Raw genomic sequence first — 27,157 nt, 5'->3', positions numbered from 1 at the left:
GCAAAATGACTGACGGAACAAAACCCTGCAAACTTTTAAAAACAGGAATAAGTTCCCTAACAATCCAGAAAAAGTAAAAGTTAGAAATAAAAGAATCACTTTCTGGGAGTAAGAGTCTGGAGCTGCGTTCTACAGAAGTTCCAGCTGTTTGTGTGAGCTCCAGCTCCGTCACTGGATCGTCCTCACGCTCAGCAGCCTGCAGCGAGCAGAGGATCGCCCCTCCCTCTCACGTCCCTTCGCTTCCTCTTACTTTTCTAAACCTGTTCTTTTTTCTTTCCCTTCTTCAGAACTGAGCGGTACCCGAAGGCAGCATGTTGCAAACTCCAGCTGTGTGGGCACGTCAGAGAGGAGTTCATCGAGCTCCTGTGAAAACATCTGAGGATACGAAGCTTTGAGGAAACGCTCGATGTGTTTAAACCAGAAAACAAATGAATGCATCAAGGGAGAAAAGAGAAAAATGGTGGTTTCAGGGAACTTCCTGTTTACATTTAAAGACATAAAGAAGAAGAAGTGTTGGTGCCGGGTCGTCATGGTGACCAGCGTCACTGTCAACACTCTTCATACGCCTCCACCAACCAGTACAGTTTCAGACTCATGAGGTCACTGTGACCTTTGACCTTTGACCACCAAAATCTAGTCAGTTAATCTGTGAGTCCAAGTGAACATTAAAAAGGGATTCGCAAGGTCACAGTGAATCTGACCTTTGACCATTGAGCACGTAAAACAAACCAGTTCATCTTTGAGTTGAAGTGAACGTTCGTACCAAATTTGATGAAATTCCCTGAAGGAGCTCCTGAGATGTTGTGTTCACAAAACCACAAATGTGTTTGTTAAAGTCCCAGTGACCTTGAAAAGCAATGGGACGGACGACCTGTATGAATAATGCCTCTGGCTTCTGGAGAAATGTTTCATGAACTTCTCCATAAAACCAATAACAGACAATTTGAACTGGTAAAATTTAAATTGAGTAAAAAGGTGATAAACCAACGGGATGTTTACGATGTTCACGTTGTGGAGCTGCTCCTCACAACGTCCAGGGACACGCAGACGTTCACACACTCGTCACCGACTCTGAAGGCTTCACATCCACGAGCAGTTAAAACGTCTGCACCTGCTTTCACGCAGTAAAAACGTCTTTGGGTTTTCAGACTGAACGAAGACGTTAATGACAGAGCGGCTCAGCGATGAACCGACGTGAGTTCATCACTGTGATTATCGTCAATCTGCGACAGGATCAAACCCATAAAAGAACCAGGTTCCTCCGTATAAAACCAGCGTCTGTGAAGCTGCAGCGTGAAACCGTCTTTACAGTCGAGACTCAGGCTTCTGATCCTGTCGTCTGTCCTGTATAAGCACTTTAGTAAACGATGACGCAGACGTTCTCCTCCTGATTGGTCCTCATCAGTCACCTGACTCGACGACCAGCGGTGAACACAAAGCGTCGCTAACACTTCCTGTCGGTAACAGTTCCACCTCCAACTGCTACCACATGACCAGTGGACGTGATCGGTCATGTGACGTGTGTTTTCAGGTGTGTTAATGTTGACTGGGATCATTTCTGATACCGAACTAAAACGCTTGGTTGACAAATGACGTAAAAAGAGCAAGATGGCGTCACCTGAGATATTCTAGCTTCGTTTTCGTACGACAGGAGGAAGCTGCGACGCGTCGTCCATCTTTATTTACAGTCTGTGTTTTATAGTTTAGCAAAGCAAAGTGTTTTACTCCCTGTTGATGGAATCAGTCTGTCCATTGATATAAATGAGTTGCATCTGAGCTGGATCCACTTTAATAACGAGGTCCAGTCAGAGAACTCAGCTGTGGCGGTCGGAGCCTCGAGCAGCTTCACAGACGTGTTGAGGCGTTCAGACATAAATCCAAACTGTGGCTCCTGTAATCGACCACATGGTTTCAGACGCTGCTCGGCTACGTGTCTCTGTCTCTGCACAGTGAACTGTGAAGCAACAAGCCGGTGACATAAAGACCTTCCCTCAGGGGAACAGCTCCACTCCCCCAGGAGGCTTCACCCGCCAGAGAAAGAGGATTCAGGGAATCTGTTAGTCTGCGATCAGTTTGTCTTCCTACAACAAATCCCTTTGATTTGAGTTCTGTAACGCTGCATCGTGCTGTAGGACGTTACAGCCGAGGAACCCTTCAGCAGGGCACTAAACAGCCGATCCCTCGCAGCGTCCAGGTGTGAAGTGGGTTAGTGTGAGAACAGGCAGGATCGTACAGGAGGAGGAGACAGAGAATTCCTGATGAATCAAGTTTAAACTAGAAGATTCCTGCAGAGAGAAGTTCCACCAGCCTCAGACGACACTGTTTCATTTTCTGGTCTTTAGATCGTAAACGTACGTAACTTCACAGTCGGCCGTCAACTCACAGCGCAAACACAAGTAGTGTGTTTTACACAACAGCATAAACAATTCAACACGAGGATTCACATCATCGTCACATCATCGTCTGCAGAAACTGAATAAAACCGACCGACACAGTGTCTCCTAACAACTGACTTCATTTCTTCACTCGCTCTCACAAACACGTTAACTCATCCTAGTCGACCACGTTCAGCAGCATCAGGAGAAAACCTGCAGAGTCAGTGCAGCGTCAGAACGTCCATAAAGTTTTTATTGTTCACCGCGAAGATGCAGAAGTCATCAAACCTCCCATCACTCTGCTGCTCATTAGAGGAAACTGTGCACGTTCAGGGAACAATCACAATAATCCACCCTGATAATTAGAAGGAAATCTCTAGATTTACCTGGCTTTGTTAGGGGGCGTGTCTGAATAGCTTTGTTAGGGGGCGTGTCTGAATAGCTTTGTTAGGGGGCGTGTCTGAATAGCTTTGTTAGGGGGCGTGTCTGAATAGCTTTGCTAGGGGGCGTGGCAGACGAGACGTTAACGAGGTGTGAGACGTACGATCTGCACGAGGTGTTTCAGGAGCGACTGTGTTTTCTGTGCAGGAGAGAAACTCTCTTCACCACAGACTTTAACTTTCACTTCAAACCGTGAAGCAACATGATCTGAAAAATAATTTCGGACCCGTGTGTTCTGGCGGCGGCGTGTTACCTGGTCGTGTGGTGTAAACGACTTTGTAGCTTTCAAACTCTCCTTTCGGCTCCTTCCACAGAACCTGCAGCTTCGTGGGACTCAGGACTTTGGCTCGAAATCTTCGCGGCGATGAAACTGGGCGGAGACAGAAGGAAACAAACAGCTTTACGAGATAAACATCGGTTTAAAAGTGTAAATATAGGAATGAATGGATAAAAAAGATGATCCCTGTCATGCAAAATGCATATTAGTGGGTTTGATCCATAACACTGGGTTGAGTTCAGTTTTCTGATGGTAACTTATGCAAACTGCCGAGTTTTGAACCGTTGATTGACACGTATATTATTTCCAACAGATGGTTCAACCTCTTTTGTGTTAACGTGGCCATATGTCGTGTTTAATAAAGTGACAAAAATATCCTGAAGCAGTCTCGTTGTCTCGCTGCAGGACGTTTTACGGAGACGCAGGTTGTTCGTGGTCGTTAATGCAGCGAGCACGAAGCGCAGCTGCGACTTAAGTCAGACTGAACTCCCTCCAGAGTTATGGCGGCGGAGAGGCGCTCGCTCCATCTGTGTTTTTCAACAGTTAGGAAGGAAAGAAACACGAGAGAGGAGGATAAATTGCATCTCATCCAAACGGGGGGGCACACATCAGAGAGATGTCACATTAAAAAGCAAAGTCCCATTCTCCTCCTCTTCCTCATCCTCGTCTTCCTCGTCCGTCGTGCTCATTCATCTCTGTGGGCGAACGACAGGTCTTCTTCTGTGTTCCACTTACCGGCGGCATCAAAGCAACGCCCCTGCCTCTCATCCTGATTAGTCGTTGGCCCTATCAGACGCCTGGAGCCCCCTGTATCCTTCACTCATTTCATTTTCTCTCTCTCTCTCTCTCTCTCTCTCTCTCTCTCTCTCTCTCTCTCTCTCTCTCTCTCTCTACTTCCCCGTCCCGATCTCATTTGCTTTCTTTTCCTTCTCTTGCTGCGTCTGTGCTTTGAAATCGTCATCAGGGGTAAGAGGAGGATGAGAGGAAGGAGGGAACGAGACTCTCTTTTAACTGCAAGGAGAGAAAGAACAAAGGGACACCAAAGGGAAAAGGTTCTGGAATAGCATGAGAACTATTCCTCTCCTGTCGTCAGCAGGAGCGTTCAGACGTTCCACACATCAACGACCAGCTGAAAATCTAAATCCTCTTTACAACGGCCTCAACCTGTGTAGAAACCATCAGAAAAGTCAACAACGCTGCGTCACGCCGACTTTATCCCACTTCTCAAAAGTACGATGGTGTTTGACGGAGCTCCGCTGCAGCGTTGTTGTATTTTCACATTCACACACTGGAACAAGGCCATTGTAAAGCGCCGCGATGCCAACAACCACATCTCCAGGGTCAACAACCACATCACCCCATCATTCTCACACCGGCAGAGCCAAATCCCAGAGGAGGAGAACTCATCGAGAAGCATTCCACATCTCGTTTAGTCAACGATACAAAACAAAAAGAAAAGCCAGGGGCTGCAAAATAAAAAACCCACAAACTTGTGTGTTTGTGTCCTCATTATGAGGTGAGCCATCTGCTGCGCCGACTTCTTTAAATACCACACGGTGAGTGACAGGAGGCTTAAAGGGACGGTTCACCCAAAACTCAATCATGAGAGAAACGTTAGAGGATGAAACTTCCTTTATGTGTGTCTGTGTGTGTGTCTGCAGTTGGGTCATATACAGTGATGATAATAAATATGATGTTTGAATATTAACAGATTAACAGTAAATGTAAATGTGGAGCCCCTGAATTGAGACAGAGCTTTGCATGGATGGTAACGACAGCTTGAGTGAGCACAGTGAGCACAGATGTGTGTTTTTATGTTAGTTGTCAGGATTGTTTATGAAATTTGGTGCAGATTCAAATAAAAGTCGTGATGTAGTGAATTCCAATGAGGTTTCATCAGGAGACTGCTGGTGGAGGAGTGAACGTCCCTCTGGTTCTGTGATGTGCTGACGGAGCTAATCCCACAGTCGTGTCGAGGATGACACAGTTTTCAAGTTAATTGTCATCTTTCTTTGAATCAGCTTCTTCCAACAATACAGGATTTAGTCGAGCTGATGAGATTTACCACAAAAACACCTCTGCAGATTTTTTGGGTGAACCGCCGCTTTTACACGTGTCGTCATCTGCAGAAAAAATAAACCCATGTAGGTATGTAAAGAAACTTGAGTTCAGCACTGGAAGGATAATCCCAGTTTCAATGGAGAGAGCGTGAAGCCGGCGCGTTCAACAGCAGGCAAATATATTTATATACAAACACACATGAGGAATACTGAAGCAATTATCTCACCAACCTGGGGATGAGAGCGAGGGCTGGATTTCAGCTCAGGGTTTATCTCTGTGTCGCAGAGACAAAGGACATTCTCTCATCTGGAGAGAGCTGCTCAAATCCCAAATGATTCCAGACGCAGATACTTCGCACCTCTCTGTTTGTTGTGCAGTGGAACCGCGTGTGCGTATGTTGTGTGTAGCCGTGTCAGTGCGACTGGAGTGTGAGCACGTGTGTGCATGAATTATTTACGTTTGCCCGCAACAGGAAGAAAAGTGAACTCCGGTGCACATAAAAATCTTTGGGCAGCTTTTTCTGTGAAGCTCTTGTTTTAGAAACCTGATTCCTTTGCAGCCACACACACACACACACACACACACACACACACACACACACACACACACACACACACACACACACACACACACACACACACACACACACACACACACACACACACACACGCAACTGTATTCTCACACAGAAACATGTATTGAATGCTGAGGAAACATCCTGGTGAAGACAAAGGCCTCACGTGTGAAGATGAAAATTTAATGTTCATCTACTTTTCCTGGAGAATCTTGTGCAAACAGCAGACGACGGTCGACAGAGGGTTGAACGTGCGTCACAGCCGCTGCGAGTTGTGCAGCAAATCAGACGCACAAAGTTTGTAATGCTCGAGAGGCAGAATGAAGCAGGAGGATTTAAAGGAAACTGCAAGAACTTCAAAATCAGGAGTGTTTCAACGTGAAATAATTGTTATCACCTCAAGCATCATGGGATCGGATCGTAAACTGTAAATAAAGATGGAAGACACGTCTGCACGTTGGAAGCCAAAACATGTTGGATACGCGCACCGCCATTTTGTATTTTCAACGTCATTTGCAGTCAGAGTCTTTGCGACAGTGATCCTGGTGTGGAGCCATCGAGGTCCCACCCATAAACATGCTCGACCAATCAGGAGTCAGCCTCAGCTGTCAATCATGACATTTTCTAAACCAAACTGATCAGAAACACTTGAACAAACATCTTTGGCAAACATTTATTCTACGTCTACTGCAGCCCGCCACCAGGGGGCGATCGAGATGTTTTGGCTTCACTGTTCGAGGACAGTCATGTCGTCCATCTTTATTTGCGTCCTATGGTTCAGATCTGGAGTTTGTTCCATTAAATTATGGCATGAGGCAGGTAGAGGGCGCTGTTCTTACAGAGCTAAAGCTTTTATAGGTCGGACGTTCTCTGAAATGAAACGTACAGAAGACGTGACCTAGAACAACGCTGACATCACATTCCACGCCAGCGTTTCCCTGCAGGTGGAGAAACCCACAGATTAAACCTCACAGAGGCTGAACTGAGCCCCTGAAGGTTTCTCTGACCTTCAACAGGGATTTGGTGACAGGCGTCTGCTGGGAGAGTAATTTAGGACAAGACTAAGTCATTAGTTAATAACAGTCCTCGCTAACCTTTTCTACAATGGGACCTGGGAAGCAGAAAACAGGACGAACGCTGCAGATTAAAAGATTTAAAGGCGACAGTTTCTTTCACTTCTAATTGTAAAGGTTCGAGCTCAGTGATCAACACAGAGATTATTTATTAATCTGAAGTCGACTGTTGTTTCTCCTCGTCTGACTCCAGGATTCGGAGCTGAGGAGTTTCTGGAATCTCTCCAGGCCGATCGTAACTCCTCAGCTCCTCTCGCGTCGCTGCTGCAGCCGAGGTTCGCTCAGCGAGGCGCCCTCGCTCAGGAATGCTGTGGTTTCAGTTCACTGGCCCAAAACCAGCGAGTGACACCGGGTCGGTCGGGGGGGAGACGATTTAACATCTCAATATATACAGGCTACGGTAAAATACACACTTACCACTATTGTCTAATATTCACTCAGGTTATTTTTTATTTATAAAGGCCAAATATTTACTGGTTTTAGTTTCTCACTTCTGGGTTTCTACTGTTTTCAAGCAGCAGCTTGATTAACATGAGGTTGATGGTTCACCGACTTGGGATAAGGATGATCTTCACTAACCCACTCACACAACCAAGCAGTAGCTTCTAGTGATTCAAAGACCAGGAAGTTTAGAAAAGGTGTTCCACAAGGCTCTATCCTCGGTCCTCCTCTTTTCACTGCTTCACTGTTCTACCTGAAACCAGCAGCTGGATGAAAGTGAGTCTGATGTGTGAGTGTTATGTTTATCTCCAATATTCAGCAGGAAACTTTGAAACATGAAGAATTCTGAACAGAGTTTGGTGGATTTCAAAGCGGTTGATGCACAGTGATGATGTCACATCTTTATGGATCTGAAACCATCTCTGCAGCATCGAGCAGGTTTGGTCCTGTTCCAGGTCTGAAAGCTTCCTGATGCAGAATGTGTTTACGTGAAGAACCAAACTGACTCGGGGCCAAACATCTCCACGTTAGCGTCACATTCTCACTTCAGACAGACTGAAAACACAAAACGTCATCGTGGACTCCCGCTCGCACTCGATCAGCTGATTTCACACACAGCCTGAATATCAAACTACAGAGAAGCTGTGAGCAGAGCTTCGGTTAAAGGTCAATAACGGTGTTAAAGACTCTGTGTTAAACAGATAACGTGGGAACGAGTTAATCTCTGAATGAGTTAAACAGGGTGAGAGACGACAGGACACAAGGAGAGCACATGATGTGAATGAACAGATGGAGGTGAGGTTATGAAGAGGTAGAAGATTTCACATCTGTAACACGAGTTCCACACGAATCACGTCGTTAGAACTCCCTTTGAACAGGTGAATAAATAATCTGAACACGTGTGGATTAATCACACGGCGACAGAACACGCCACAGCTGTCTGTCGGCAAAACACGTCTCCTCATTAGGAGTTCAGCGTCGAGGCTTTTCCCCCCCGAGACAAACATGAGAGGGGGAATTAAATGAAAAACTAAAACTAACAAAATAAAAGTTGATTTCTTCGGAGACGAAGCTGCAGAAAAACAAACGATGCGTGCGTTTCGAGACCAGCGCCACGGTGAGGTTCACTGAGGCAGCAGTGAATGATTCATCCCGAGGACACGTGGGTTTAGCAGAACCTCTCGTTCACGTCTAAATCAGCAGCGTGTGCAGCTGAACCTCTGTGTGGTCGACCTCACGTAGCTTTCACAGTGAATCAAGATGGAGGAAACCCTGACGTCAGCTGTTTGAATCTGACTGGAACTCAACTCTGTTTGTACGTTTTCATCCCTGATTTAAAAGCCGGTGCTATTTCACACAAAAAGCTGAAGCTCTGCAGAAACAAAGAGAGAAAACCTTCATCATGGCGACAACCGAGGAAACTGTCGGTCGTGTTCGACGCCACAGAAATTCTGGTATTCCCGTGGCAACGCTAGAAACCCGTGAGTTCTCCTGGCTCACGGAGTCAGACCTGTTTCGAGCTCTACCGCTGTGGAACATCCTCACAGTGTGAACGCTCTGACTCTCAGCGGGACGTCATCAGGAAACGTCACGTTCAGCCCCGCGGGACGTTTTGTTAGAAAGCTGCTGTGGCTGTGCGGGCGGCCCCCTGCTGGCCTCGGAGTGGAAAGCAGGCTGGTGGTGGTACTTACCTTGGCCTCGCGCCGGCTGAGGGAACAGAGAGATGAGAACCAAGCCCAGCAGGCACAGACTCGGCCTGACGGAGAAACGCATCCTGGAACCAGCAAGACGTGACGCACCTGAGGACGAGAGGGGGAGGACAGAGGAAGAGGAGGGAGAGGAGGAAGAGGAGGGAGAGGAGGGAGAGGAGGAAGAGGAGGGAGAGGAGGGAGAGGAGGGAGGAGTGAGTGAGAGAGCAGAGGAACTTAAATCCCCCATTTTTTTTTATCTCCTCTGGTTTAGCTTCTGAATTCTAAGTCTCCTCTGCTGCTTCTCTCCTGTCAGATGGATCCTCTGCTTGGTTTCTACATGTTCTGTTTCTACATGTTCTGTTTCTACATGTTCTGTTTCTACATGTTCTGTTTCTACATGTTCTGTTTATTTGAGATTTTCCTGTTTTTCTTTCAGACGAGTGTAAATAAAACATGAACACACGTCTTTGTGTTTGATTTATTCACTGAGCAGCTCATTCATGTATCACTCACAATCATTTCTCATTCACAGAACCAAATTTGATTCTGGTTTTATCTGATGTTCAGATTTCTGTCTGTAAATTTGCACAAATTCTTCATTTCATAATTCTTACTTTAGATAATGAAACATAATAATTTAATTATCAGCGAGAGAAGTTTCATGATTATATATCAGTGAATTGTTTTATTCAACTTTCACTCAGGAGCAGAAACCAGAGTCTAAACTGGAACAAGATGATTATCAATATCAACTCATGTGATTTTATTAATGTTGACCTTATAACCTCTTTATGTTCCAAATGACACAATCTCTCACCATTTCGGAGGTTTTCAAACTGAATGTGGATCAGATCCTGACTTTATATATAAACTCTGCAGAGACTGAAGGAGCAGGAGGTGAAACACGAACATCTTTAATTCTGTTTCCACTCAACCAACACACAGCATATTGATTATTAACATCATAAAACCTGAAGAAAACATTACATTCATTTATAATTATTAATAACAGAGACTGTTCCACGTTGGTATTTTCACCATGTGAGATTTACAGTTAGAGAAACACGTGTGTGTCAGTACGTATAAAGTGTTCCTGTAGTTTTCACTTCACGCTCCTGTCGTGACTCTGCTGCGTGTTTCCAACACCACAACACACCGACACACACCGACACGCACCTACACGCACCGACACACACCGACACGCACCGGTTCACGGTTGAATCGCTCGGTGGCACCGTGAACGGAGACATTACGCGTGGTTCGGTTGTTGCGCACAGAAAAACGCGCAGAGGAAGATTAATGCTCAGGTTTGGTTTACTCCAGAGGAAGTTTGTGTTTCCAGGAGATGAAGCAGCGGAAGTTTCCTCAACGAGCTCAGGTGAGGTGAGCACGCGCCACCAGCAGCACGGCGGCTCTGCGTAAAGGCGCGCGCGTGTGTCCGCGGGTCCTCTTTGGGTTTGGTGGGTTTTATTTAGTGTGTGTTTGAGTGTTGGAGCAGAGAGAGAGAATAAAAGATGAAGAACAGACGCACCTCCTCAGCTCCGATGTTCTCCTCCTCGGAGCAGATGTTCTCCTCCTCGGAGCAGATGTTCTCCTCCTCAGCTCAGATGTTCTCCTCCTCAGAGCAGATGTTCTCCTCCTCGGCTCCGATGTTCTCCTCCTCGGAACAGATGTTCTCCTCCTCAGCTCCGATGTTCTCCTCCTCAGAGCAGATGTTCTCCTCCTCCTCTCCGGACAGATGACTGGAGCTCCCTGCTCCTCACTGCGCCTCTGACTCCTCAGCGCAGGTGACACAGCGCAGCACTACCGGCTGAGCCCTTCAAAATAAAACCTCCTCACAGAGCTCAGCTGCAACACAGCTCCACTCCTCTGGTGATAGAGAACATGAGATCACAGTATTACAGTATACATTACTACAGTGGAGTAGTAGTGGTAGTTCTAGTACTAGTACTCTATTTGAAGTGTGATTATAGCTGTGTCTTAATTCAGGAGAGTAAGAGTCCAAACTATTCATTTCATAATTTACATCTGAGCTTCTTTTGATTGTGACTTTTAATTAACTTGCAGTGAGAAATGAGAAAAGGAAAAGATGAAATCCTCACAACACAGAGGTGCTTCACGCAGAGAACCAGATTGTAAGATGAGTGAAGTGGGAGCGTCGGCAGAGGCAGAAGGTAAAAGTGGAGCGGCTGCACCACGGATGGAATGTGTTATAACATGTTTCAACATTTAAGTCGAGCTGAAGAAAGTGTTGTGTAACCACGAGAGGGAAGAGGGCCGGTGGCAGCGAGGCCGGAAGGAGCCGTCTCCAAAGTCTCTAATTCTAGTTTTATGGAAAGTGCATTTAAATCCTAATGAGAATATAAACGTATTAGATGTTAATATGTGAAAACAAGTGATAAATGTAATGGTGATTCTTGCAGGATGAATTAAAAGCAGTTTTTACAGATTGAGCTGAAGCGAGAGACAGAGACAGAATAAAAATATATAAACTAAAACATCCTAAAATAGAAGGAAAAGCAAAGAGGATGCTAACTAGCAGAATTAGTGATTATATTTATGATAGTGTTATCATTCGTATATTCATATACATGGTTTATAGAAATATACAAGTAATATTAATAGAATATAATAAATAACATGGCAGCAATATAAGAGACAGAAATATCTTCACACTGTGATCTTCAGTTCATTTAGTTAATTTAGATCTTGTTCTTATCGATCATTGAAATAAACTGAGAATCTACTGAGAAACCTTGTTTTCATTATGTACACGACTCAGTTTTACAATTTATTAACTTTACATTAACTGTTTACACCTGGTTGGAGCAAATGATGTCATCACATCTCTTATCTTAATTCTTAAATCTTTAATCTATATTCATATTCATGTTCCCTTCACTTTCATCCCTGAATAGATTGAGGTTTTATTTTGAACACAGAGCTGTGTGACTTCCTGTGTCTCTGCTGTTTGCTGAGCTTCACTGAGCTGCTCTCCTCCTCCTCCTCCTCCTCCTCCTCCTCCTCAGTTGAGACTTGCAGAGCAGCTCTGGGTGTTTCCCTCTTCATTCACCATCCTCCCTGCAGCTACTCATTCCTTCAGCTGGTTTAATATGAGGTGAGGCTGCACAACAAAAATGCCTGTGAGCGGCCGCGGGGCCTCGATGTGTGAGTGACCTCTGGCTACCAAGTGTGACTGCTGCTCGGTGACGAGGCCTCAGCTCCGAGCAGGTGGATCAGAGGAGAAGAATGAAAACACTCCTGTTACACGAGTCATGAAAAAGAAACTTTCCTCCGGTTTGTGGAAACGTTTGAGGAAACGAAAGCAGAAACAAACGACCAAGAAAACAACAAATCAGATGTGAAATCTGCTTTATACTGTTTAACATCCTCAACTGAGAGAACGAGGTTCTATTTGAATTAAGGTTCCAGTCGTTCATAAAGTCAAGTTGAATTTCTGTCCATTTAATATTCAGCACGTTGGCATGGCAACCTGAGTTTAATGAGGCATAGACAGAATGTTTCATGTTTCCTTCAGGGATCCTCATAAAAAAACATTGATTATTATCGTCAGTTTACTCTAATGTCACATTTGACGTTATTAGAAAGAAACTGGAGCCTGTGCAGAAAGTCACATGTTGATGTTCCCTGGTTCAACCAACAGGGGGCGACACATGAGAAGTGATCAGTTTCACCATGAAGGAGCTGAAGAAGAAATACAGGTCAACAAATCAACAGTTAAGTCATATGATAATAATAAGAACCTCTTTATGACCTCGACCTCTCAGGGACCAGAGCTCGGTCCTGATGGATCTGAGGTCACTGCTGAGCTTCAGGTTCAGGTTCAGGTTCAGCTTCAGGTTCAGGTGTGAACTGTGGGTTAGTTACAGTTGTGCATGAACTGGTTCAGGTTCAGGTTCAGGTTCAGCTTCAGGTTCAGGTTCAGGTTCAGCTTCAGGTTCAGGTTCAGGTTCAGGTTCAGGTTCAGCTTCAGGTTCAGGTTCAGGTGTGAACTGTGGGTTAGTTACAGTTGTGCATGAACTGGTTCAGGTTCAGGTTTGGTCTTTAGTTAAAAACACACATAAAACCTGTAGAAACTCAGAAACCTTTGTTCATGGAGCTGAATTGGAAAACATTTGTTTGTAAGTAATTCAAACTTCTACGTGGTCATTAGATGCATATTTGATCAGACATGTGATCATAACCTGTACGAAGAGATAACGAGCAGCAGCTTGTGACTAATGACTACTTGTCGTGTGATGTGGAAATTGCTGTGTTTCTGAATCTGAGTCACAGGAGTCGAATTCTTTAAGATTCAAATCACCGGCTGCAGCAGCCGAGCGTCCGACCCCGTCTGCGTCCGGCAGGTGAATGAACGAATCACAGTTTCATCTCCGTCATCATGAGCCGTCAACACCTCAGTGATGACTGACAGCCGGGAATAAAACATCAACAGGAATCTGACACGTCCTCTATTCTATATCAAACTTTATTAAACATATTGTGGTCTTGGGGCCCTGCTGCAGGTCCTCGGGGCCCCACCTGCAGGTCCTCGGGGCCCCACCTGCAGGTCCTCTGGGCCCCACCTGCAGGTCCTTGGGGGCCCTGTTTACACCCTCGTGGGGTCTTCTCCTCTGTTCGTGCTGAATACGTCTGTACAAGCTCAGAGTTAAAAGTCACTCACCTGGAATCCCATAAAATCCCCAGGAATTTGCAGGGATGCCGTCGTACGTCCCTGAGACGTGTTGGAGGAAGTGTGACAGGATCTGACAGCTGACACTACAGGTCGAGGCTTTTTGAACTGAACACAAATAAAGATTTTAACGACACTTCAGTGATAAAAAGGTTGAGTTCAAACTGTATCGTCCTCATCTTGACCTGCTGCTCATCCTCTTCGCTCCAGAAGCTTCTGGAGCCTCACCTCTGACCTTGTTCACGAAGCATCAGTCACAGCGAGGACTCTCCGCTCTGACACACAGAATGTTCCTTCTCCACCGCCAACGCAAAGATTTACACTCCTGTTTGTTAACGTGTTGTATCTTTGACTCTGTACATTTACTTTAATAATGATCTTTAGTTATATAGCAGCTGCTTCACAAGAAGTACAAAGATCAAAGACAAGAAGCAAATTAATATAATAATAATAATAATCATCAGATGCGACATCATTTAAAACGTCAAAACAAATGAATGAAAAAACAAATAACAGCAAATTGACTTCAGGTTTTCAATAAATCAAAGTTAAAGGAGACAAACAAGGTTTCAGTGTTTCCAGGTGAAACGTCCAGACGACAAAAGACAGGAAATACAACACAAAAGGTCAAACATTTCAAAATAAAAGTGGACACAATAACATAATAATGTCCAAAGTCAAGATCCGGACTTTTAATGGGTCGAGCTCCAAAAACACTGGATCCTACAAATCCCATCATGCAACTTGATCTGTCATCAAACAGACTTCCAGTGTGAGAGGATTATTTTATCTTTCTCCTGCAGAGCCACAGAAAACATATGAAGCATCCGTCGCCACAGCAACAGGAATATTGATGCTTTAAATATATTTAAACTGTTAATCATCAATGTTAAGAAAAGGTTCCACTTCCTCTTCCCCTGGTCGTGAACCTTCACCCTGTCACATGACCTCCACACTCTGACCTTGGACCTTTTGTTTTATTTTCACAAACTCAGGATTTCTTGTCTCGACAGTTTGTCAGATGTTATTTTATTTTCTTTCTATTTCACGTGAGAAAATGCAGCTTTAAGCAAATACAAACATTTTCAGGTGAAAAATCAAAAGAGATGAAAAAGGATTAAAGAGCATCGGACAAATGTCTTAATGTCGATTTATGTTCAACGTCAGAAACCGACCGAGTCTCCGTCCTCTGCGTTTATTTCATCCGTATTCGTGCTTGTCCACTGAAATGGGCAGTACCACTGTGAACCATGGGGGGGCAGTGTGATGTCTCCGAACAGAACGAATGAGCCTTAAGAGTCTTTTTCTCATCGTGTGATTCTGTGACTTAAAGAGGAGCCCAGAGAGTAACACACAGTCACACAGTAACACACAGTAACACACAGTAACACACAACCTGCAGAGAGTAACACACAGTAACACACAACCTGCAGAGAGTAACACACAGTAACACACAGTAACACACAGTAACACACAACCTGCAGAGAGTAACACACTACCTGCAGAAGTAACACACAGTAACACACAACCTGCAGAGAGTAACACACAGTAACACACAGTAACACACAACCTGCAGAGAGTAACACACAACCTGCAGAGAGTAACACACAGTAACACACAACCTGCAGAGAGTAACACACAGTAACACACAACCTGCAGAGAGTAACACACAGTAACACACAGTAACACACAGTAACACACAACCTGCAGAGAGTAACACACTACCTGCAGAGAGTAACACACAGTAACACACAGTAACACACAACCTGCAGAGAGTAACACACAGTAACACACAACCTGCAGAGAGTAACACACAGTAACACACAGTAACACACAGTAACACACAACCTGCAGAGAGTAACACACAACCTGCAGAGAGTCACACACAGTAACACACAACCTGCAGAGAGTAACACACAACCTGCAGAGAGTCACACACAGTAACACACAACCTGCAGAGAGTCACACAAAATACACAACCTGCAGAGAGTAACACACAGACAACCAGGAGAGTCACACACAGTAACACACAACCTGCAGAGAGTCACACACAGTAACACACAACCTGCAGAGAGTAACACACAGACTACACAAGTAAAAACACAAACGAGACTTGAAAACAAAACACTTGAGTTTGTTGTTGATCTTCTTCACACGTCGTCTCACTCCTCACTTCCTTTCTGGGAATCAAACATCTCGGGAAGTGGATGGAAAAGTAAACACAGATGAGGAGGGGCGTGTGTGTGTGTGTGTGTGTGTGTGTGTGTGTGTGTGTGTGTGTGTGTGTGTGTGTGTGTGTGTGTGTGTGTGTGGATGAGTTGTCACACGAGGTTAAAAGTCCAAACCGTCGCAATAAAGGAAACACCAGCTGTTGGAGTGATGTCGACAACATGTCGCCCTCTAGAGTCCGTTTACAACATGACACACTTAAAATAAAATAAGCAATTTTCAAAATAAATATCATACAATAATAATTCTTCTACAGTTTCCCATCACGAATATTTACACCCTGTGTTTCCTGTACAGAGATTTTTAGAAACAGGATAATCTGTAAAAAATATAAAAGTGTTGGAGACGAGGACTTGGTTCGTGACTCTTTGGGGGAAAAGACATTTTCAAACAAAACAAACTTAACTTGTTGAGAATAAATAAGGAAACGAACCGGTTTATTGTTATTATTCTAAACCGTCGAAGTCGTCGACGGTTTAGAATAATAAGAATAAACCGGTTAGAAAGAGATTCACAAAAGTCAAAACGCTTCTTTATTCATCTCCAACGTTAAACTGGTTCGTCAACTGTCAATAAAGATGGACGACATAAAGGCTCCCATAAGTGAAGCCACACCGTCACCCCCTGGTGGCTGGCTGCAGTACAGGTCATAAACCCTGCCTCCTCCATGTTAACAGATGGGACATGGACCAAACTAAAAACATCACTTGAGGACTGCGGAGACGACTGCTTCCTGTGTTTACTGGCTAGTGGCTGCTAGCTGCTAGCTGCTAGCATCTCTGACGCCCTCAAGAGGTTGTTTGGCCGATCGGATCCACGTCACATGATTTACACCTGAACTTTCATGCACTCGATCTGATTGTAATCTGATTACCAAAAACACATTTCCATGCCAGGTGTCGATGTGGTAACTTCATTAAAGTCAGGACGCCACACAAACCATCACACTCTCAGAGTTCTGTCCCTCCTCAGTGGTCGGTCTCCTCCATCACCTCCATCACCACCGTCCTGGGTCCGGTCAGGATCAGGTGGCTGACGCTGCGGTAGTCCAGGTCCAGAACGTTGTGCCCGTTGACCGACACCACGAACTGACAAACCTGTCGGTGAGAGGAGGAGCTCGGTAAGAGAGGCGAGGGATCCACAGTGCTGAACGGCTGCTGCCGCACCTATCGGATGTACTCTGGTACTTCTGGGTGTTAGCGCGTAAATAGCATTGAACGTTTGTGTATTCATTTGTTTTTTACATCTTAGATTTCTTCCGATTGTGCAAAACGTGTTGGTTTAAAAAAGAAAGGGAAGTCAATCACCTTCAAAAGTTTGACTTGCCTAAAAACTCTTAACATTAGACATCAGAGCATGATGACATGTTACATATAAACTTTTACAGCAAAGTAAAGTGCAGTCATGGAAACTGTACTTTACCTAACTTGACTAGGAATCTACTTTTAGTAACTACATTTCCCATGATGCCTACCTTCATCCCTGCAGCAGCCGCTGGGCCACAGGGCTCCACAGCCTGGATGTGACAAGGTCTGTTTCCTCTCACCACAAACCCCCAACCCACAGCGTCACCCACAATCTGCACACACACACAGACACACACACACACACACACACAGACACACACACGTTTGTGCTGCTCTCCTCAGATGCATTTACAGATGATCCCTCATGTCTTCTCAAACAGTTTGAATGTTAAATGTTAAAAATGTTAAGATGTCAAACTGTCAAACTGTTAAAATATTAAAACCTTCACTTTTTTGGAAATGTTAAAAAGTTAAAGAGTTAAAAGTTGAGCCCTTGAACGGTGGGACGTACAGTAAACGTTCTCCTGACGTACGGTCCTCCCGGCTGCTGCAGCTCCTCCGTGCTCACCGGCCTCTTCAGAACTGAACATGAAACATGGAAATGTCAAAATGTTTCGTCTTTCCGCCCGAAGACAACAAACAAGAGACGGAAATTAAGGCTCTGAAACCAAAATGGAGAAAGTTGTAAAATGTGTGATGTCACAAACACATTTCGACGAAACAGATTCAGATCGAGTTGAATGGAACTCGAGTTTCTTCTACCCTCGTATGGACCCTTTGTTCTGGAGAGCGCCCCCTACACAACCCAGGAGTTTGGAGGATTCTTCCCTGATAGAAATTCTCATTGTCGTCCATTTCCTCTGAAGTGGTATCGGCCCCTGGCTGGACAAGTGGCGCCCCCTACTGCTCATCTACGTGAATCAACTCTCAGCGGCGAATGGAAACTGGTGTGAATCTGTATTTTCTGTGGCCAGTTGGTTTTCACCTGATTTGGGGTTGGAGAGGACCGAAGACGAGGATGAAGAGTTGTTGTTGCCGCGGAGGCCGAGCTCTCTCCTGCTGTACCTGCTCCCATCACTGCTGCTCCTCAGCCGGGCTCCTCCCATCACCACCTTCACCTCCTTGGAAGCAGTGACTGATGGAGAGAGAGAGGAGATCAGGAGGCGTCCTCACTTCATGCAGCGACTCCACCTGTGTTCAAACGCACTCTGCAGGGTAACAAACCTTCCCTCACTTTCTTCACCAGTGAGACTTTGATTGATGGATCTTGATGATAAAAATCCTCCGTGTTCATGAGTGAGTGGGATTCGGTGCAGATCCAAATAAAAGTGACTTTAACTTTGGTTTCAGGAGGAAACTTCCTCTCACTTCAGTGTCATCACATCTGGATCTTCTGTCATTTAGTTTTATTAATAATCTACACACAAAAGTATAATGACATAAATGTGCAGTTTCGTCAAAACCTGAAACTCACATTTTTCATAAAGTTGTGTCGTGCTGAATTATTAAGCTTCATTTTGTGAATTATGAATTTCATCAGTGAATTCATCATGAAACAGGATCTCAGGTTTTATTTTGTTGTTGTTGATGTTTTCATGTGATTTGAAAGAATATTGCATGAAGAACTATTTACATTTTCAATCTTCTCTCCACACACTCACTTTTATTGGATCATTTTATTGGATCATCACCACATCATTTGATTGGACGACACAATGACTCAGAGAAGACGACCTCATGCGCTAAGATAAAAGAACAATGTGACAACAGTTCCTGTCAACGGTAATAAATTACTCACTACTTTCTCTTGTACCTTGTTTATATATATATCAAAAGAAACTTAAATACAACACAAATAAACTATGATTAGCTAAAACAATATTTTAATTAGATCAATAAAAACGGAGCAAGTTAATAAAGTTGTCGTCCAGTTTAAAAAACGAGCTGCAGCGAGATTTACATGAGATTCTGAGGAAATTCACAGTTTTTACAAAGTGAAGAAGAAAAATCCAGTCAGTCGCTTCCTACACAGACTGAAAAACTAAAGCTTGAAATCATTTATCACAAAAACAACGATTATGCTCAGAGATTCTCGAAGCTTCTAAACAGTGATGCAGATAAAACAGATGAAACATTTAGTTTAAGGCTCCAGAGACTCTGACCCGTGACCTCTGACCCTCTCACTTCCTGAATTGTCCTGTTTTTAGCTTGTTGTCGCTCTTACCTGCCGTACGAGGTCCCATCGCTCCGGTTTTATCAAAATGCTCCGAGAGGAAACTTCCTGAGGATGAATCCAGAAAGAAGAGAAGAGAAAAGATGTTTAGCTGCTCAAACAAAAGGTAAATGAACGGATGAGCAGAGGCCTGACGAGCGGACGCTTCTTCATCAGCTGCTCAGTTCAATCTGAACGCGTCTGAAAGCGAGCGCAGTCATCCAGTAAGGAGAAGGTGTGTGTGTGTGTGTGTGTGTTAAATATTAAACCACTGAACAAACAAGCCTCAGCAGCACAGAGGTGGAGGAGACATGTGTTTGGTGAAAATGTCTCTGAAATATAAAAGTCAATGTTTAAAATACGCTGCAGTTTATAAGCAACTTTAAAAAAAGAAATTTAAACACTCACATACGAAGCTAAAGACTTGAAATGAGCAGATGAAACAATCATCCCACGGTCCTGTCATGTAACTGTAACTGTCATGTAACTGTCTGTAATGTAACTGTCTGTGTAACTGTAACTGTAACTGTAACTGTCAATATAACTGTAACTGTAACTGTCATGTAACTGTAACTGTCTATGTAACTGTAACTCTCATGTAACTGTAACTGTCATATAACTGTAACTGTCATGTAACTGTAACTGTAACTGTAAATGAAACTGTAACTGTCAATGTAACTGTAACTTCACATTCAGGTGAATATAAGTGAAAGTTCTTGTGTCGGACGTTTATCATGTTATCATCTTTATTTTTTTTACATGACCTCATTCTTCTGTTGAAGGAATCAGTGATGTCTTTCTGCTGCGATTGCACAGACACACACACACACACACACACACACACACACACACACACACACACACACACACACACACACACACACACACACACACACTGTTGTCTTGTGGCCTTTGACACACTGACCTCAGGTCCTGTGATACGTCTTTATTTGTTTGCTCGTCTCTGAGAACCCTTTCAGTTCAATAAAGCTCTGCTGTGGTGAAGTGGACGACTCCGCAGGTGACGTGTCCTCAGTCAACACAAAGTTTTACAAACTGACGTCAACTTTCGAGTCGTTTTCATTTGATAAAACAACGTTTTTCTATCTGAGTGAAATCCTATATGTTCTTTCAACACGTGTGAGCGTGTTTTCCTGTGACACTGAATCAGGTTCGTCACATGAAGATGTTGCTTTAGGTTCAAGGTAAAGAAACACATGATGTCTCGTCGTCTCTGGATCAAACCAGAATCCTTCAGGAACCTGAACCAGGAGCTGAGTGTGGAAACACATCCCTGGGATGAAGAAAATAAAGATCCTGAAAGTCGTTATAATGAGAAACTATCTCTAAGTCATAATAATGAGATACTTACTCATTATTTTGAGAAGGTTTCTCATTATAATGAATTACAGGATCTTTATTCATCACAGTGGTGGAAATGTGCTTCCTTAGCTGAGTGTGATTGTTTTCCTGCACTAACCTTGTTATTTCCTGTTTTATTTTGAAATTGCTCCTCTCAGGTGTGTGTGTCGTTTCACTTCCTGCTCCTTCACCTGTGAGTGTTCCCACAAGATGAAGGACGAGCACTCACATATATGATGATATCAGATGGTTCTATAGAATTCTTTGAGATGCTGATCCTGTTGTACCCACTCTGGCACAGCAGGTGGCAGTATGCAGCTGACAGGTGGTGTCAGAGACCACCAAGAAGAAAGAAAGAAAGATGGAGGAGCCCCATGCTGACAAAGAAAGAGATTCAAATAGATCGAGTGATTTCACACAAGTGGACGAAGGTGAAAAGTGAAGATTCAAACCCAGAAGCTGAAATAAGTGAGAGAATAAAACACAGTGAACAGGTAGAAACCCTGAGGACAACAACACAAACATCACAGAGAATCATGTTTCAGGTCATCTGCTGCTTTTCACCTGAATCTGTCTGTGAGATGTTTGTGTGGTTCCACAGCGACTGTGACGCTGCTGCCCTCTGCTGGACAGAAGCTTCTGACACAGGCAGAGATTCGAACCTCAGCCTGACGTGTTTCCTCCTCTCGCTCCTCTTCCTGTTTCCTGTTTCCAGCTTCTCTCTTGTTGGGGTTCTCCTCAGTTCTTCTTCTTCTCTTCTGGTTTCTTTATTTTCTTACGACCATAAATCGTTCGTGTGCTGGCAGATGATCAGATTCACCGTAAACCGTCTAATGCTCCTTGTACTAAACCAACTGTGTGGAAGTGTGAAGGAAACTAAAGTTAATCAAACAGCAATCCAATTCATTTCATTCATTTAAATATAAGCACTTTATTAAATTAAAAGTTCTGAAATGTGTTTTAAATCAGAGAAAATAGAAATTTATGAATATATATAACAATTATCTGCAGTGAAGAAATACAAACGAGAAACATTGATCAAATATACATATATAATATTGAATGGACACTTTTTTTACGTTTTGTTCGTAAGTACTTTTCATACTTCTACTACATTTTGCTGATACTACTTTCATACTTTTACTTAAGTGGGGTTTTGAATGCAGGAATTTTACGTGTAGTAGTTTTTAAATATGGATTTAATACTTTTACTTCAGTAAATGATCTAAATACCTGAAATGGATGTGATCATAGACAGCCATAAAGTAAAAGTGTCAAGCTTCATACTCCTAGTGACCAACAGGGGGCGCTGTTGTCGAAGTAGTGAAACAGCTGATCTCTGGATTCTTTGAAAGATTTCAGTGAGTTGAGAAGAGACGTGAAGAAAATCTGCAAATAGTTTAATTTACTGTTGACGGAGGAAGTTCTCAACATTAGAAACTTTGTTCTGTTCAAATCTTTGTGAGAGAAAATATGTTAATATCAAATCTTATATTTTATTGAAAGAGGGGTTATGAGAATAATCCCTTTTTCATGAAAAGTAAAATTTGTAAGATCAGGATAAAAATCTGAAACTAAAGAATAAAAGTGTGCGCGTGTGTGTGTTTGTGTGTATGTGTGTGTGTGTGTGTGTGGGTGGCTGTGTGTTTGTGTGTGTATGTGTGGGTGTGTGTGTGTGTTTGAAGATAGTGAGGCAAATATGACCTTTGTCCACAGTACATAACCGTTCCTGAATTACGATGCACAAATGTCAGCAGAGTTAATGTATTTGAGTTCTATCCCACTCTGAACTTTAAACTCTGCAGGACGGGGATGAGCAACGTTAAGGACACATCTCACTGCAGATGTTTATCACATCATGAGACGTCTTCTCACACTGAGGTTCAAGTGTCCGTGAAGGACGTGAAGGATCCTCCACTCCCACCTTCCTCCGGACCACCTGCTCTCCAAGTCTGAGACCAGACTTCAACTCGCTCATTTCCACCTCCTGCTTCTCGTTCTTTGGGTCATTACCCAGAGTTCATGACCAAGTTCGTCTGAATCACTTGCTTCTTTGTCTCTTTTACAACTAGTGATCAGCTGGAGACTCGTGATTGACGTCTTTTATCATTTTGCGCCACATTTTAAACATTTTTAACAGCTTGAGTTTCTGTTGACTCACTTTCGGCCTTAAACTACTTTTTTAAACTTATCTTATAAAATATCCTTCGTCCACTTTTGTCTCTTTTGCGGAAACCGACTCACGATTCATTTTAACTTTTTCTCTCTTCTTCAAATCAAGTCTGATTCCAAGTAAGTCCAGCGTGTTGCTACATGTGTGGATAAAGTGGAGGGCTCAGCATCCTCCTTCCTGTTGTTGCGTCACGTTTGCTTCTGCTTCTTTCAGCCTTTTACCAGGAAACAAGCCGCGGAGCTGACGGAGGCACTTTCAGTCTCCAGAGGAGGAAACACAGACACCAAGAGTTTGTCAGTGAAAGTGATGATGAGGCAGAAAGAGCCGAAGTTCCTGAAAAACACCGAGACACAACGAGCAGAAGTTCCTAAACTCTCGTCCTCACAGCGTTTACGCTTCAGAGTGAGAGCGGCCGAGCGTCAGCGGGTTGTGGGGGTGACTGAGTTTAATCTCCTCCTCAGACCCTCAGCTCTTATTTAAAGAAATAAATCAAACTTTATTTATATTGCACCTTTCAAACAGATCAACTGCAGTTTAAAGTGTTTTACAAGCGATTAGCAAAATGTAAAAAAAATGATATTAATAAGTTTAGAGTAAAGGACTCATGCATTGTAAAAGATTCGAAAAGTTAATCAAAATAAAAGAATAAAATGTTAAAACAAGATATAATAATGACAATGGAATTATAAGATAAATATTTGAAAAATAAACAAATTATATAACATAATAAAGACAATACAAAGTAAATGTAAAAGAAAGAATAAGAAAGACAATAAAAATATATAATGTGAAAATAAAATGTTTCTGCAGAAGGTTAATTATCAGTATAGATGCTACTTGAATGCAGATGAAACTCAAACTGAATAATTTAATTTCTACCTGAAGTTACAGTGAATATCCTTCATGTGATGAAATTAATTAACAAGTCTACACCTTCAAATACAGTTTGACAAACATGAATTATGAAACATCTTCTAAATGGAGAAACAGGGCAGGATGTTTTCAAATGGAACAAATGATCATAAGACTGAACACACTACAAACAATAATAATATTTCTTTTGTAACATTTAAGTTTCACTTTTTTAAGAAAGAATTATTTATCGAACTCAAAATCTATATAATATTTAAAGTGAAGATAATCGGAGGGGAACGTGTTCGCTCCCACATCTGGTGACTCCAGGTGTTCAGTCTGAAACTCAATCTGCGTCCTCACTTCCTGCCGGGATCGCACGGCTAATCACGGCCTCAGGTGACGGGACACGACGGCCAATCAGGTTGTTGCTGTGGTCTGTGGAGGGTAATCTGTGCCAGAGGCAGACACACACACACACACACACACACACACACACACACACACACACACACACACACACACACACACACACACACACACACTCTGCAGGCCTCAGAAGAAACAGTGAATGAGGTTCTTTTGTTTTGATTGTCGTGTGTGTGTGTGTGTGTGTGTGTGTGTGTGTGTGTGTGTGTGTGTGTGTGTGTGTGTGTGTGTGTGTGTGTGTGTGTGTGTGTGTTCTTTGTACGTGTGCGTGCACCCTGCAGCCGACCATGCATGTACAGTACGTGTGTGGTCTTTGTGAGGATGTTTCCCGGAGGCGGTGGATGTTCACATCACTTTGAAAGCAGAGACATCAGCCTCCCCCACCCCCCACCCCCACCCCCCCATGAACAAAATGTTCCCGGCCTGTCGCTGCAGCGCAGCCTCTGATGTGTTTTCAGAGCGGTGCTGGGAAGAGAAGCTGTGGTGTTCACCCAGGAATCACAGAGCAGATACACATCTCCACGGCTGATAGCCATCGGTCAGCGAGCGCTGGAGGACGGATCTGAGGAGAAGAGCTGTCCTCACACTGTGGCGTCTTTTGTCTCCTTGTTTACTGAGGAGAAACCAGTGAGACGTCTCACAGCTCGACTCGCCACAGGTTTTACATCTTCATCTGTCAGAGGGAACAGGGTGGAACTGGCTTTTATTATTACTGTTCTACTTGTGTGTCCTGCTGCTGTCAACACAATTAACACAAAGTTAACACTGCTGGTCCAGACTATGTGCTGGAAATAAAGATGGACAACGAGCCCTCTGCTTCGAAGCTATGCCGTAGCCTAGGCATAGAAAAGAACCATATGCAGAGCCCTACATCCTACCTACATCCCCTCTACATCCTACATCGTACCCTACGTCGTACCCTACGTCGTACCCTACGTCGTACCCTACGTCGTACCCTACGTCGTACCTACATCGCCCTACATTACCTAGATCTACCCTACATCGTACCCTACATCCACCCCATCGTACCCTACCGTGCCTTCGCCTACATCGTACCCTGCTTCGTACCCTACATCGTACCCTACATCGTACCCTACATTGTACCCTACGTCGTACCCTACGTCGTACCCTACATCGTACCCTACATCGTACCCTACATCGTACCCTACGTCGTACCCTGCGTCGTACCCTACATCGTACCCTACATCGTACCCTCCATCGTACCCTACATCGTACCCTACGTCGTACCTCGTCGTACCTACATCGTACCCTACGTCGTACCCTACGTCGTACCCTACGTCGTACCCTACGTCGTACCCTACGTCGTACCCTACGCCGTACCCTACGTACCTCGTCGTCCCTACATCTTACCCTGCGCCGCCTACGTCGTACCCTACATCGTCACCTGCCCTCGTCGCCTACATGCCTTCGTCGTACCCTACATCGTACCTTGCGTCGTACCCTACATTACCCTGCCGTCCTACATCGTACCCTGATCGTACCTACATCGTACCCTACATCGTACCCTACATCGTACCCTACATCGTACCCTGCGTCGTACCCTAACATACACCTCCCCAAAAATGTAACTACGAGTCAAGGCGACGCAGAATGCAAGAGCTGTGATAGGTCCGCTTGGTAGCGCCGCAGAAGCATGAATCAGCTTTACTCCCACGATCCAGAAAACACAAATGTTGACGTCTTATGCTGAGTCGGTCACTCATGCAAAGTTTAAGGTGCATTTTAGTGCAAAGGGCCATCTGGCACCAGTTTGGACGTCGGCGTCTGGGCAGTGGTGATCGTGGAGCCGTGGGATCGAGGTCCCGTTGATACACCTGCTCGACCAATCGTGAGTGAAGACCTGCTGCCACAGAACATGGAGCCACTGCTGCTGGAAAGAAGTTTATTCAAAGTTTGGAGAAGCTCGACCTGTTGCATCGGTCATTGTGGTGAAGAAGGAGCCACAAGGCAAACCTTCCCATTTTCCACTGGGACGACCCAGACCTCGCTGGAGGGACATGTCCCTTCTGTCGGGGGAATCACGAGTCCCTCAACAACACTTCAACTTGGTCCACAGGTTGTTTACAACTTGTCAAGTTTGTAAACAACTTGTCAAAATAAAAGCAAGGTAGTTCAGCTCAATACAAAACGAATGTTGTGCTTTTACTTTGAAGGCTACTTGCCAAACAGCAAGGGCTTCTATGATTGTTGTTGCCCTGATGAGTATGTGTGTGTCTGTGTGAGAGATGGTGAAATAAAAAGGATCAAATTATCAAAGTGATCTGGTTGGACCCAGTTGGCGATCACTGGATATCTGAGGACCTAGAAGAAGACATGTTTAACTGACAGACACAGAGGTAACAATGTTTATTTCATTTCTTCTGATATTGAACGTGTCACGAGTCCAAATCGCACCAAACTCCTCGTGCACTTCTTCTGACAATTTACAAAACATTAGTGTGACGCAGATTGGATGAAGTGTTTGTGATACAGGTGAACTTTATATATATGAATATATGATATGTATGATATAATTTGGTCCAGCTCTAATAAAACCTCCAGAGTCCCCCTCAACTCAGTGCTGGTGACCGTGCTGGACTCTGGAGCTGACGCAGAGCACAGCTGTCACCATTACGTCATGCTGAGAGAGAGAGAGAGAGAGAGAGAGAGAGAGAGAGAGAAGGAGAGAGAGAGAGAGAGAGAGAGAGAGAGAGCAGAGAGAGAGAGAGAGAGGGAGAGAGAGAGAGAGAGAGAGAGAGAGAGAGAGAGAGAGAGAGACAGAGAGAGAGAGAGAGAGAGAGAGAGAGGAGAGAGAGAGAGAGAGACAGAGAGAGAGAGAGAGAGACAGAGAGAGAGAGAGAGAGAGAGAGAGAGAGACAGAGAGAGAGAGAGAGAGAGAAGAGAGAGAGAGAGAGAGAGAGAGAGAGAGAGACAGAGAGAGAGAGAGAGAGAGAGAGACAGAGAGAG

At 44.1% G+C, this 27,157-nt stretch overlaps 1 protein-coding gene across 1 annotated transcript in view; it reads right to left on the bottom strand.

The window, feature by feature from the left end:
* Positions 1 to 10,702, bottom strand: part of LOC124851079 (collagen alpha-1(XIV) chain-like) — a 40,022-nt gene extending 29,320 nt beyond the window's left edge. Inside the window, exons 1-3 of the mRNA XM_047344230.1 lie at positions 10,465 to 10,702; positions 8,934 to 9,041; positions 3,070 to 3,186 (exon numbers count right to left, since the gene is read on the bottom strand). Of these exons, the coding sequence (XP_047200186.1) occupies positions 3,070 to 3,186; positions 8,934 to 9,015 (199 nt within the window). The 5' untranslated portion in view covers positions 9,016 to 9,041; positions 10,465 to 10,702. The remainder of the gene's footprint in view (positions 1 to 3,069; positions 3,187 to 8,933; positions 9,042 to 10,464) is intronic.
* Between the last annotated feature and the right edge of the window lie 16,455 nt (positions 10,703 to 27,157).

This window comes from Hippoglossus stenolepis, chromosome 17 (assembly GCF_022539355.2).
Source record: "Hippoglossus stenolepis isolate QCI-W04-F060 chromosome 17, HSTE1.2, whole genome shotgun sequence".
Classification (NCBI taxonomy): domain Eukaryota; kingdom Metazoa; phylum Chordata; class Actinopteri; order Pleuronectiformes; family Pleuronectidae; genus Hippoglossus; species Hippoglossus stenolepis.
This window is presented reverse-complemented; position numbering and strand designations above follow the sequence as displayed.